At 44.1% G+C, this 14,732-nt stretch overlaps 1 protein-coding gene across 4 annotated transcripts; it reads right to left on the bottom strand.

Annotated features, from left to right (window-relative positions):
* Window positions 1–2,534: 2,534 nt before the first annotated feature.
* On the bottom strand, window positions 2,535–13,835 carry bub1 (BUB1 mitotic checkpoint serine/threonine kinase). 4 transcript variants are annotated; one of them, XM_058393175.1, is made up of 25 exons: window positions 13,265–13,822; window positions 12,250–12,309; window positions 11,814–11,955; window positions 11,501–11,697; window positions 11,025–11,068; window positions 10,356–10,438; window positions 10,191–10,234; window positions 9,925–10,097; window positions 9,727–9,824; window positions 9,292–9,542; window positions 8,975–9,018; window positions 8,708–8,824; window positions 8,133–8,249; window positions 7,975–8,053; window positions 7,699–7,777; window positions 7,392–7,554; window positions 7,222–7,273; window positions 6,015–6,916; window positions 5,631–5,771; window positions 4,750–4,850; window positions 4,375–4,536; window positions 4,043–4,200; window positions 3,567–3,744; window positions 3,327–3,433; window positions 2,535–2,859 (listed from the first exon to the last, which is right to left on the bottom strand). In XM_058393175.1, the coding sequence occupies exons 1-25, from the start codon at window positions 13,285–13,287 to the stop codon at window positions 2,664–2,666; spliced, it is 3,711 nt and encodes a 1,236-aa protein (XP_058249158.1). In that variant the 5' UTR covers window positions 13,288–13,822; the 3' UTR covers window positions 2,535–2,663. The 4 variants fall into 4 exon arrangements, 3 of the variants coding, with proteins under 3 accessions (XP_058249158.1, XP_058249155.1, XP_058249157.1); XM_058393172.1 differs by having other exon boundaries at window positions 7,392–7,564; window positions 7,697–7,777; XM_058393174.1 differs by having other exon boundaries at window positions 2,536–2,859; window positions 7,392–7,564; window positions 7,697–7,777; window positions 10,356–10,435; window positions 13,265–13,821.
* Between the last annotated feature and the right edge of the window lie 897 nt (window positions 13,836–14,732).

Consider the following 14,732-nt stretch of genomic DNA (forward strand, 5'->3'; position numbering starts at 1 on the left):
CAGCTGGGCAGCTGAAGAGGAGTGCCAACATCACCTCCAGTGCCAGCTATGTTTTTACTCTGGCCAGGCAGGACAGTGACGTGAATGTGATAACACCGTCTGGTTGAGGAACTCCTCCCCTACTCTGCCCTGTACCGCTCCCATAAAGATCACAGCTGTGGACAACCGGTCTATGGAGGACAGCTATTTCACTGATCAATCTGCTCCAGTCACACTCCAGGTTGGACCGGTGATACTGTGGCTCCAGATCCACAACCCACTGATTTCTGGGCAGGAGAAAGAACTCCATCAGTCGTCCCCAAACTACCAAGAATATTATTATTACCTGCAATAGACTCAATCTCCCATCTCATCTCACCTCAGTGGAAAGTTCTTATATTGATATTCAAAGATTTTTTTTAAATTCAGATAATTTCTAAAAGTCTAAAATATAGTGTTGGTGAAAATCAATGACTTATTTCCTCCAAAAACATCTCTCTTAATGTTCTAATAAAATACACCAATCAGGCATAACATAATGCCCATATGCCTAATATTGTGTTGTTCCCCCTTTTGCTGCCAAAACAGCCCTGACCCGTCAAGGCCTGGACTCCACTAGATCCCTGAAGGTGTGCTGTGGGATCTGGCACCAAGATGTTAGCAGCAGATCCTTTAAGTCCTGTAAGTTGCAAGGTGGGGTCTCCATGGTTTTTGTCCTTAAGTTGGCTTCGTCCCCAGTCACAATAAAGGTGGCCTAAGGTTGTGCGGTTTTCTGCTGGCTAATATGTTCATACAGATCTTTGAGTTCCTGCTCTGTGTCAGCCTTTGGGGAATGTACACAGCTGTAATAACTTCTGTAAATTCCCTCGGTAGCCAGAACACTCGACACAGGACTGCGAGGTATTCCCGGTCAGTGGAGCAGAAGGACTGTTGTGTATGTTCCTCTGATCACACCAAGAGTTATTGATCATAAAACATACACCTCCTTTTCATTTCCCTGACAGGTTTGTCACCCTGTCCACGCGCATAGGGAGCAAGGTGCATAAGGAGAACCGATGGCCGAGTCTGGGATCTCCGCAGACATCCACGTTTCTGTAAGGCAGATAATGCAGCAGTTCTGTCTCTCCCTGGTATGAGAGAAACACCCTCAGTTCACAGACTTTGTTGTCCAACGACTTCTTGACAGACTTCTTTAGTGTCCTGCCTCAATGACCATCATCCCAGGGCAAGTACCCATCTGGACAAAAAGGAAACATGCATTCACATGCTGTACATAGATCATTCCTTAGCATCTGATGTAGAAGCTCCTACCTCAGTCAGTCTGGATCAGGTGCAGCATCTCTACCACCACCACACTGAGCACTGGAGCCCCTCAGGGCTGTGAGCTCGGTCCACTGCTCTTTACTCCGCTGATTCATGACCGTGAGCAAATTGTCTATCATCTCACTTTCTCAACACAGGTTCAAACACTAACCGAGTCAGTGACTCAATGAAAAGGAACATTAAATAACAAGCACAAAATAGCAGAAAGAACAAGTATCCATGTAAAGTAAGAAAGGAAAATTACATTTTGTTTTTAATTCCTAGTATTTTGTGTTTTTATATTTTTTGAAAATATTTTTTAAAATTTGGTATTCAATTCTGTGATTTTTTTTCTGACCACAATACTTATGGTGTGAAACTGACACCACACACACACACACACTGTTCTGATCCTCAACCACTAATTTATAGGGAAAGTTTACTCATTAGCCACTATTGCTGTGATGATGTCACAGGAGGACATTACTACTGCTAGAGCAGAACTCCTGCAGTTTAACAGGAGGAAAGAGCAGGCAGGTCTCACTGTAACCCCAAAACACTTCTTTTTTACTCCTCATTTCCATCTCTCCGCCATCTTTCTCCTTTTTTCTTCTCTCTCTCCACATCCTCCTCCTCTACTCTGATCAGATCTTTCAGTCTTATGGTGGTGATGGAAGACAGAATAGCACAAAGAGGTGAGAGGTGTAATTGTAGGTGGAAGATACTTCAGATCTTCAACACAGCTGAATTTGGATTAAAGACTTGTGCATTTTTGGCTCTGTAGCCAGGCAACAATCTGAGGAGAGGAAGAAAGCAGCCAAATGAAAAGGTGAAGGTCTCTGGCTTCATTCTGCAGCCTTTTACTCAGGAGGAGGATCTGAATGAAACCCTTAGAACCCGAGCAGACAAGGAGGGGAGAGTGAGAGAGAGAGAGAGATGGGGGATGTAATATTCTGCATGATTAGAGTTTCTCTAACAAACATTCTAACAAGAGTAACCTCTAGTTTGAAGCTCTGTTTCTGATCATTAAAAAATAAAGATTTTAAAATAATATTTTGCTTTTATTCTGCAGTGTAAACAGTGGACACTCTACATCACCATCTAGTGTTAAAGAGAGGAACAGCATGAGGAGGTTCACTCAGCTCAGTCTCAATCCCCACAGGCCACACCCCTTCCCCTGAGACTCCACCCACATGTGAAATTTGATTGCCACAAATATTAAAAACACAAAACAGAAATTAATTCGGTTTTTTTTTATTGATATTAATTAAAAAAAACATTTTCATTAAAAATCTTAAAGTAAAAGTGACTTTTTACAAAACCTGTGAAAGCAGGAGCACCTGAGCAAATGAGACTGAGGAGCTAATGTCCAGAGGAGAGCCCTATCTGCAGGAGGGTCTGGACTCGAGGATCTGCACGGCGAGGCGGTTCTTGAGGCCGAGCAGTTTGCTGCTGTAGTTCATCATCAGGGCATCTCTCAGGCGCAGACGTAGATCACGCAAACATGGCAAGGAGAAGCAGTCAGGAACGTTCAGCAACACGTGGAAAAACTCCTGCCACAGATCACTGTGAGGATTCCTGAGAGTGGGTGGAGTCAAGAGAGAATAAGGGACTGTAATCTTCACATGCTTCCTGAAACACCAGCACAAATTATAACCCTGTTCTGAAGGTTCTGGAGTCTTCAACACAAATGCCCTAGCATCTCTGCTGCAAAGGAATCCTGAAGGTTCTAACATCCACAGAGTGATCAACAGCCAACAGCTTTAATATTTCAAGGGTTCTAGGGTGGACAGTGGAACTCTGATCCAGGGGTCTGGGGATGGCTGTGTCCCAAACCACACCGCTATGTTAACACTAATAAACAAATGTGGTTAGTACGGCAATGTAGGACTAGTGCACTACTGTTAGATGTGAAGTGTGCACTCTTTCGGAGTATTGTGTGGGACACTGCCATGTTTGATTGGCTTGGACACTACGATGTAGGTAATGTTCCTGTACTTCAACAGAACCACACCAGTGTAATATCACAGTCAGAACACACTCACCTCTTAAACACTCCGTTGGTCTTCCACACTCCTCCATCATTCCTCACCTGCATGTACGAGCCAAACAGCATGCAGTGAACAGTGCCAGCCACGCCAAAGTAATCTGTCTGCAGGGTGTACAAAACACACACACACACACGTTCAGTGTGGTGTTAGCACTAATCTCAGGTCATAGATTCAGGAGTATGTGGAGTTGTCAGGTTTGGAGGGAGGGGCTAATCAACAGGTGTGCTGAGGTACCTGATATGTCCAGGGTCGGCCGCTCAGCATCTCCGTGCACTGGAAGCCAGAGGTCATGCAGTGGGCCATGAACTGAGCTCCATCGGGGAACAGAGTCATATCAATACTCTGACCAAAATCAATCAGAACCAAACCATGCTCCAGGTTCTCCTCAAGGAGGTTCTTGTTCTCCAGGAACCTGCAGAAAGGGGCACACAGAGAGTTACACTTTCACTGTGTGTGTGTGTTTTACACACACCTCAGTATAAACAACACTCATGTTGAACATACAGGATTTAACCCTGCAACAGTGTATGCGTTTGAGGTGTTTTAACACACACACACACACACACACACACCAGAGCTTTGATGATCAGTAAGAGAGTTACACACACACACACACACACCAGAGCTTTGATGATCAGTAAGAGAGTTACACACACACACACACACACCAGAGCTTTGATGATCAGTAAGTGTTACACACACACACACACCTCTCTCCTAGCAAGATGTTGTCTGGTTTGATGTCAGCATGGATGATGCGTGCAGCATGCAGTCGCTCCACCGTGTCTAGGAGACACACTGTGAAATACAGCAGGAGAGGCTGTGGCATCACTTTCTCACCACGGCTCTTATACAGGTTCACCACGTTCTACACACACACAGAAAGATTTAATACACCACTGTGGTGAAGATCAGAAACACACAGCTCTGTAATGTTCAGTAAAGCACTGAGATTCAGACTCTAAACCAAAACAATGTAAGAAGATGTTCTCTCTGTAGCGGAGAGTGAACAGGAACACTCCACAGTGGAAATGTTCCTCACCAGAAGTGTGCCACAGTTGTGCAGCTCTCCGATAAGCACGCTGCCGTTGTTGAACACATGAGCGGCGTACAGCTGGTTGTACAGGTGACGAGCCGACGCCTCCACTCGCACGTCCAGTTGAGTGTTAATGTAAAACTCCCACGGCTTTGAGGGCTTCTGTACCTGCACAGGTAACACACGGGATACATCATAACAGAACCTGGGAAATGGTTTCAATATTCTCTTAACACACCTACTGCAGGTATAGATACACCTGTGTAATATTATAAAAACAAACAGGCCAGTGAGTCACATGACTTTCCAATCCAACCAGTGATCATGTGATCAACCTCGGCTGCATGAACTTGACACACACACGTATTAAAGCATATTTACTTTCAGGATGAGTTTGTGCGAGTTGTCGAGGTTGGTGGCCTGATAAACTGTGGCGAAAGCTCCATGACCCAAAACACAGTCCACACGCAAATGATCATCCCCTGGAACACACAAACACACTCATTAATATACACAGATGTCCTGAGGTGTGAGAGTTAGGAGAGAGAGTTATGGAGGTATTGTACTGTCCAAATGAATCAAACTTAAATGCAACATACACTATACTGCCAAAAGTTTGGGACACCCCTCCAAATCATTGAATTCAGGTGTTGTTTTTCAGTGCACAAAGCAAGGTCCATAAAGGTCCTGCACAGAGTCCTGACCTCAACCCCATAGAACACCTTTGTGATGAATTAGAGTGGAGACTGTGAGACAGACCTTCTCGTCCAACATCAGTGCCTGACCTCACAAATGCACTTCTAGAGGAATGGTCAAAAATTCCCATAAACACACTCCTAAACCTTGTGGAAAGCCTTCCCAGAAGAGCTGAAGCTGTTATAGCTGCAAAGGGGTGGGACAACTCCATATTACATTCATGTGCATGGAAAGGCAGACGTCCCAAAACTTTTGGCCTGGCTCACAGTCTCCGCTCTAATTCATCCCAAAGGTGTTCTATGGGGTTGAGGTCAGGACTCTGTGCAGGACAGTCACGTTCCTCCACACCAAACTCACTCATCTTTCTGGACCTTGTTTTTTGCTTTGACATCATCTGGTCTGATTAGCAGTTTTCTGTACCTTCTAGATCTGTAATTACTTTTAAATGTAAGGTCAGCGTTTTAGATTTGATACACAGGTCATAACAATCATGATGATGGTATGAAGATTTAAGGAAACCAAGTGAATATATTATATTTATATGCAGTGTGTGTGTGTAATTTTACCCATTTCCACAGCAAGTTTGGGCACGATGGAGGGAATACGGCAGGACCAGGTGTTCAGGTTGGGGTATGAGGACAAAGGAGTGCGCAGACCAGCGAGAAGAGACACAATCAGGTCATCATCCCATGGGTCAGAGATCAACACTGGAACACACACAGGTATACGAGACGGAAAAGAAAAGGGAGAATTATTTAGAGTAATTTACATCACACACATCCGGGATCATCACCACAACAGATTCTAACTAGCTGCTAATCACACTGGTGTAAACAATAAACTACTAGTTTTTCTAGAAATGTCTCGACTCAGCACTTAAGATGACATGTAAACATGAGAAATCATCAAACATGTTAATATCTGATATGATGCACTATACAGGTGAGTACCTGAGGCTGTGGGCGGAGCCGAGGGCTGGGTGGGACTCATGGGATCATCATAGTTCAGCTTTTGGGAAATTTCCAGATCATTCATTATTGTACATGTTTTATTGTTCTGCTGTGGACTCATCATCACTACGTCCAGACCTTCCTGTGCCTCCACTACAGGAACCTCCGAGCAGATCCAGTTCAGTCCCGGTTCTGCACCGGGACTCATGGGAACATCCCAGACTGGGTCTGAGCCTCTACTGGAACTCGCACAGCCTGACTTCTCCGCAGCGATTAAAGTTGGGAAGAGTGTTTTTTCAGATTTGTGTTCACCAAATGATCTTCTAGAGATTCCGGACCGCTCCAGAACCGAGGATGAGTGCTGGTCCGAGTATATGGTCCATCCAGGTCTGCTGGTCTGAGGCGCTGACTCCAAGTCCGTGACAGATTTAGCCGTCTGGACTGGACTCTTCATCTGAAGCCAGCCGAAGCCTAGAGGTTGTTCCAGACTCATAGGCACGTCCTGGCCCGCCCTCAGCACCGGACCTGGGCTCTGTGGACCTTTGTGGAAGGATTTCCACTGGTACATCTGAGGGTTCTCCGAAAGCAGACGGACAGACTTGGTCATATTGAAGGACCTCTCAGGGAGGAGAAGATCAGCTTCCTCCACATCTGACAGCTGTGAGTGTTCTGAATCAACCTGATCTGGTTTTGTATCCTGAAAGATGTTCAACCTGCTGGTTTTATGGAGCGGTGCAAACACCTGATTGTTGATGGGGGTATTGGTCTGACTGGGCTGTGACAGAGAGTGGGCGTGTCTCTGCATACCTAAGCACTCCTCCACGATTGTTCCCTGAGCTCTCGAAGAATACTCAGCACTGCTACACTGCATCTCCTCAGGGGGACTCTGCTCCCAAATTGGACTGGAAAAGTAGAAAAAGTTACAGTGAGGGTTAATCTAACGGGTCAGTGGGTGGAGCTGTGGGCGTGTTGTGTGACTGTCTTGATTTTTTTTTTAGTTCTCTCTATAAAATGCTTTTCATTTTCGAGTAGCAGCTGTAACTAGCTCAATGCAGAACAGCTGGAAGTGTAAAGTTAATTATAAAGTCATTAATTCATCAGTTTAATAATATTTATTTTTCAGTAATGAAGCCAGTGCACTGTGAATGTAATGAATTTAAATCCAGTGCTGAAGGTCAGAATGCTTCAGGCTTTTCAGCAGCAGTACCTGAGTTTGGCCGGCTGGCGCAGGTGTGGGTTTACCTCTGCTCCACTTTCCACTAAAACACACAGAGAAAGTGTTTTTATAAACTATGTATTTTCACAGATAATAAAACACTCCGTATACATTACTGTGTGTGTGTGTGTGTGTGTGTGTGTGTGTACACGTTTACACACCTTGACTGTGCTGTGTGTCCCAGGAGTATGGTGCAATTGGATGGAGTGGAGTGGACATTAACTGGGCAGAGAGAGTTAACTCTTGCGTGTGATTGGGAAAGGCGGCCATAGGGGCACGTCCAGAACCGGACACTGTGCTTTCATCTGTAAGAGACTCTGCCCCCTGTGGAGTGACCCGAGTGTGGGGTGGAAAGAAACATATCAAACATCCAGACACACACATGCCCAAACTCCTGTTATCACACACGCTCAGTTACACCCTCTAGTGGAGGAAACAAAGTGGATGTCGTCCTCTGGGAACACTCACTTTATCTGTAAAGACAGGGATGTCCATCAGGGCAGAAAGTCCAGCAGGTTTGGGCTTGAAGACCACCTGTGGATCCACACTGACACACACACACACACACACACACACTTTCAGATACGATGATGAGTTTAAATCATCAACACTGTTTATGTCAAGGTTACCAGGCATACTTTAGTGACATTTAAATTCTCACACACACGCAATACTTCACACGCTTCTCATTCATTTTTGCTTTAACCCCGCCCCCCATATTTCTTTTTCCATTATAATATTCACCTTCCATTCTCATTATTTTCATCCTGATAAATCCTGAACGGAGCTGAGGAGGGAGCTTTCACCAAGGACGGAGCAAAACCTGCATACACACAATCGTTACACTCACTGACACCAAACTTCACAAATACACACACACACACACACACACACACACACACCAGTGACTTTGCAGGTCTTTTCAAAGCTGTCTTCTGCAGCAGCAGTGTTGATGTGTGCTATGCTGAACTGTGAGTCCTGGAGCAGAGTCGGTCCCTGGAACATGTTCCCGATCAGATCTACACCACATGGAGAGCACACACACACACACACACACACACACACACACATTTACAAATCAGTATTCACACTCAACACCCTGTAACATCAGCTTTAATCCATCACCTGACTAGCAGCAAGCTTTTCCAAAACCATAAACAAACACAGAGCACCAGTAGCCCAGTCTGCATCATCAGAAATCATAATTATAATTATTTACCTTCACTACATTCAATAGACTTCATTACAATCTGCATTAACACAGCAGTTTTACTACAGTCTATTACGACACTTACATTACACATTATTACACTACACTCCAAATTACATTAACATACACTCCATATAGCCAAAAGTATTGGGACACCCCTCCGCCCCTTGAAAGTGAAAGGAACTCTTAATGCTTTTAATGCTTCTGTCTGGTCCTTTCCTGTTCCAACATGAGTCCAACATGTGATGCTTGGTGGAGTGTGCTTACCCAGTGCCTCTCTGGTATTGACAGTGGGGGAAGGAAGTGCACGTGAAGGAGTAGCTGAGTTTAGACCCAGAGATGTGTTAGGGGTGACGTGGGAGTGATGAAAGACTCCATGAGACACTGTGCATGAGTCAGAGAGAGAGAGAGAGAGAGAGAGGGAGTCAGAGAGAGGGAGGGAGAGAGAGGGAGAGAGAGAGAGAGAGAGAGAGAGAGTGAGCCTGTGATTCTCCACAATGAAGGAGAAGAAGAACATTTGTGCTCTTTACTCACCGTCCGTGTTCACATCCCCATCCTCCTCTTCACAAAACACATCACTAAAAGAAACCAAACATTTAAAACAAAAACACATGTACTGCTACACACACACACACACACACACACAGCTACTTTGCTAACTCCAAGAGTGCTAATAATTGACAGTATTTTTTCCACACAGAACAGCATGGTTAGTTCAGTAGCATGTGATTTAGGAGGTCATGTCACCTGTGTTTACATATGGAGGTGCTCTCAATATGTAGTGAGCTTCCTGGAGTACACTAGATAGTGTGGTTTGGGGTTGAAACAAGATGTGTCCATGTGTGTCTCACCTCTCGAGCAGGTCCTGTGCTTGAGTGTGTGTCTCTTGGCCCACACACACTCCTGGTCTCGGCTCCACAGATGCGCGCGTGTGTGCAATGAGTGTGTCTTGCATTTTCTGAGCAAGTGATGCATCTGTGCGGTGTGTGAGGGACTGCTCACACACGGAAGCAGACGCACACGGGCCACTGAGGGGTTCTGATTGGTCAGTGGGATTAGGGGTGTCCTCCATGGTCTGGAAAGAATGTGGCCTGGAAGTATCCTAAACACACACAGGTCAAGATCTAGATATTGTGTGTTAATTCACATACGTAGTGTTTTACCTGCTGCAGGTGTGTGTGTACATGTCTGTGTACCTGCTACATATAAGAGGTCTGTGGGTTGAGTGTGTGTGTGTACCTGCTGCAGGGTTTTTTTATTGTGTGTGTACGTGTGTATTTGTGTACCTGTGGCTCAACATCCAGTTTGCTGTTCAGCTCCTCTAACATCATCTTCATTCTCGCCACTTTCTCTTCCTCCTCCTCATATCTCCTCATCACCTCCGCTGTGTACACACACACAGACAGACAGAAAATGAAGGCTATTAAACTGAGTCCTAAAGAGGAGTGTGTGTGTGTGTGTGTGTGTGTGTGTGTGTGTCTCACCCTGCTCTCTCTGCAGTTCCTGCTGTCTCAGTTTGGCAAAATACCTCCGTGCTCTCAGCTCCTCAAAGCTCAGCTCTGACCCCTCACACACCAGGTCACTCACACAGTACATGGACACAAACTTGGTGTCACTTCTGCTGCTTGATGGAGGGTTATTCTCAGACCGGGAGATTCTGGCAAAGTATTGAATGATGTATTATTATAATGCAGTACAAAGACCCAACTTACAGTTTCTCATGAATGTATTTCTGTAAGGATGTTCTTACACACGGACATATCTGACTTCAGAAGGCTGAGGAATCACTCCATCCTGTAACAAAGACAATACATTTTTTATACAAAGCATCATCACCTCTCAAGTCAGCCCAAAGATGTGCAGAAATAAAGGAGAAATGCGTTATCATATAATAACACATACACTGTGCTCATACCTTACACTGGAGCTGTGTGTCACTGCTCTGAGGTAGCTGCTGATTAACCAGCTGAGAGTCCTGCAGAGGAGTATTCACTGCTACTGAAAAACACACACTCATTTTAAATCAAATAAATACAAACATAATTCATTTCTCATCTAACAACTTAATATCAGAGGGTAATAAATTACTATCATACACTGTATTGCCAAAAGTTTTGGGACACCCCTCAAATTCATTGAATTAAGGTGCTGTGTTTCAGGGGTTGGGCTCGGCATACCAGTGACCAAAGCAAGGTCCATAAAGACACGGATGAGTGAGTTGGGTGTGGAGGAACTTGGCTGGCCTGTACAGAGTCCTGACCTCAACCCCATAGAACACCTTTGGGATGAATTAGAGTTCCTCCACACCAAACTCACTCATCCATGTCTTTATGGACCTTGCTTTGGTCACTGGTGTGCAGTCATGTTGGAACAGGAAGGGGTCATCCCCAAACTGTTCCCACAAAGAGCATGACATTGTCCAAAATATCTTGGTATGAAGCTGAAGCATTAAGAGTTCCTTTCAATGGAAATAAGGGGCGGAGCCCAACACCTGAACTCAATGATCTGGACGGATGTCCCAAAACTTTTGGCTATATAGTGCATCATGATTTAATCAGGGGTGTGTTTCTGACATGTTTCCTACCTGAGGGAGTGGTCTGAGACTGCCCTCTTTTGCTCTGTAATAACCTACAAACACACACACACCCACACACACACACCCACCCACACACACACACACCCACACACACGCATCACCACATTTAAGAAATGAATTACTGTGTAAATGATTTAATGAAAACATCTTGTGTGTCGGTCAGCTTAAAGTGCCCACTAAAGTTAGGCAACATGTCTAGGAACGTTCTTCTTGATGAATGTTATGCATCATGATATGGAAACATTTTAAACGGTCATTACATGGTCAGAGATTTTGTCCACTGTATACAAAAATAAAGCTAGTTGAGAATCAATGGAAAAGCTCCAAATTCTGACAATAATAATAAAAAAGTGTATCCGGAGCTGATTCCCCAAAATCACAATCCTACAGCATCTCTCTCTTTTCTGCTAGTGGAGTGACCAGAAGAAAATGACAAAACTATGATAGAGAAGATCTGTAGTGACCTGTAATGGCGCTGCACAGTGTCCAGAGGTTCTGCTCGGTTTTCCAGGGCTTTCTGATAGACCTGCTCCGCCTCTGTGGTCAGGTTCCTGCTCTCACACTGCTGAGCCCAGCTGATGTACAGAGGAGCTAACTGCAGCCCCACACCACTGCTGTGGAGGTCATTGTACACCTTCACAGGGTCCGAGTGACCATTGGCCTGTAACACACACACACAGTATTACTACAGAAGAATAAAGCAGGAAGAGAAGGACACCTGTTCCCTGAGTGGTGTGTACCGGTGTTGTTGTGTGGACGTATCTCCTACACACTCACGTATCTGATGCAGTAGCTGATGAAGCGGAGGTCATTGTGGTAACGTCTGTCCGGCAGGAACGTCTTTATAATCTTCTCCGTCACCGCAGACAGTTTAGATTTCTCATCTTCAGCAAGTCTGGGATCCATAAACTCAAAAAACCTGAACAAGAGCATTGTTCACAAGAAGGACAGAAAGAGCATGATGTTTAAATCCTCCAGTTATCATCATCATCATCATCATCACCATCACCATCACCATCACCATCACCATCACCATCTCTCCTGATCAGGTGAGATCTGCCTTCACAGTTCATTTACATAAACACACCCGAGTGTCCAGACAGTGACCGAGCACACCACATCATTCTCTTTCACTCCATCTTTATTATAAACTGTTATAGTACAGCTGTGCTTTAGTCAGGTCAGACTGGTAGGTCAGTGTAGGTGGACTCACCTCTCCCAGGCCCAGAGAGGGTCATCTTTATCCCAACTCTGCATATACGACACGAAGCTTCTGTAAAAGAACACACTCTGTTAGATCTGTCACAATCCTCTACAATAATCATTCAGCACCATTTATCTTACAGGACATCATAATAATGCTCAAGAAACAGGGTGAGGACAGTAACTGGACACTACCTGGGGATATAAACAGGGTGAGGACAGTAACTGGACACTACCTGGGGATATAAACAGGGTGAGGACAGTAACTGGACACTACCTGGTGCTATAAACAGGGTGAGGACAGTAACTGGACACTACCTGGTGCTATAAACAGGGTGAGGACAGTAACTGGACACTACCTGGTGCTATAAACAGGGTGAGGACAGTAACTGGACACTACCTGGTGCTATAAACAGGGTGAGGACAGTAACTGGACACTACCTGAGGTTCATAAACAGGGTGAGGACAGTAACTGGACACTACCTGGTGCTATAAACAGGGTGAGGACAGTAACTGGACACTACCTGGTGCTATAAACAGGGTGAGGACAGTAACTGGACACTACCTGGTGCTATAAACAGGGTGAGGACAGTAACTGGACACTACCTGGTGTTATAAACCTAGGTGCGGTTTAAACCAGCCACATGTATATGATTATGTAGATATGGTTGGTCTGCAGAGGAATGATTAAAGTAGTCCACAGTAAAATTAGTTGATCTTTATCTGGAGCAGGTCATCCTGGAGTGACCTGACCTAACATTAGGGATTTTTATTAAAATGAGGGTTTTGTATTCATTCATTGTTCTGTGAGACACTCGCTGCTACCGCTATTAAGGGTTTAAAAACACACCCGTTATCCGTGCAGCTAGTTTCAGATTCACACTTTTAACCTTTTAAAGTGTAAACTTTACTGAAGAGATGTGACACATGTCCATACTGTAGGGTCACTATATATACATAGACTAGCCAGATAAATGACCTGAACTAGCATGCTAGCTAGAACACATAGCAAACAGGTTACTTACTGAACATAATAGTCGATGTCCATTCTGTTATGTTATTATTCTCAAATTCGCTCTTCAACTGAATTATTTTATTCTCTTTAAGCTCTTTTTTAACATGAGATTGTATTTTATTGTTAATACACACGGCTAATCGCCGCTAACACACTAGCTCTCTCTCCCTCTCTGCTACCGCTGTTTGTTTTTATTCGGCATTACCTCAGAGAAACGGAGCTTTTTTAAACCTTCCGCTCTGACCACTCATTGGACGCCTGGATTCAAACCAGCCAATCAGAGACGCCTGTGGAGCCGCACGAGAGCTTCACGTCAGTTTAGCAGCTAGCAACGATAGCAGTTTCAATCGTATTTAGTGTTTAATCAGTAATTATCAAGCACATTAGAGGGTATTTTTAATGTTTCTGACACTTTTGTCTCATGACCTCTCTCACTGTGAGATAAAACTCACTCGGTGACTCACACAGTGACCTGATAACCCACTAAACCGTTAGCTTCAGTCATTAGCTAGGCAGCCAGTTTCCGGACAGAAATGCTCACGTGAGCACGAGTCATCAGTGTGGCACGTGACGCTTCTCGAAAATTCACCAAAAACTTGAGACCAAATTAATCCATATAATTTTATATATATTTACAAAAAATAGTAGTTTACCCCTTATAAAATTATTTATCATTAGTTTAAAAGCATGTGAAGTAAAAAACTGACTGAAACAAAAGGATTACATGATTATTTTTATCGCCATACTTACTGAGCGTTTAGCATTCCATCACTGTGGTAAAAACAATTAAATAAAAAAAATAAAACACTAAATTATAAATTAATTCCCTTTTTTTTTTTTAGAAAGTTGATTAGGGATTATTCATCATATTATTGCCTCGTGTTTCTTCTGGCTCATTTTCTAGCTTTTAAAGGTGGTTTCTTTACATTAGCTAAAGACAAAGCGACCGCTAATCATTCCACATACATTCTGAGCATTTAGCCGTGAGCTCAGGGACATTTACACTGAGATCATTATTTTATTAAATTATTCCGTAAAGTGAATTGTTTACACCAGCTTCTCAAACCCATCCTATGGTTCTCATTTTTAACTTAAAAACGGATTAAAAACTTGTTAATTCTAGAAAAGTTCCTTGTTGAGTGTGTATACTGCTAGTACAGTTAGCTCACTTTGCTACGCTAACTGAGAACGTAGCGTAAATCACAGGACTGATTTCCAGACGAATTGTGTCATTTAGATAGTGTTTAAAATCATAACTACTAAACTGAAGGACACACCCACATGGCAGGTAAAGGTAAAACAAAGCGTAGTTTAACAGAATGGGCGGAGTCAGTCAGTTGTGGGAGGGGAAAGCGACTCGTACATACGTTTACCAATACATGAGGTTTACCTTGTTTACCTGCGGCTTCTGCGTTAGCATTCAGGGATAACTCTCTCTACATTTCTTGTTGTAAAATAGCTAGCTCCAGCGACACCGT

Source organism: Hemibagrus wyckioides, linkage group LG06 (assembly GCF_019097595.1).
Source record: "Hemibagrus wyckioides isolate EC202008001 linkage group LG06, SWU_Hwy_1.0, whole genome shotgun sequence".
NCBI lineage: Eukaryota > Metazoa > Chordata > Actinopteri > Siluriformes > Bagridae > Hemibagrus > Hemibagrus wyckioides.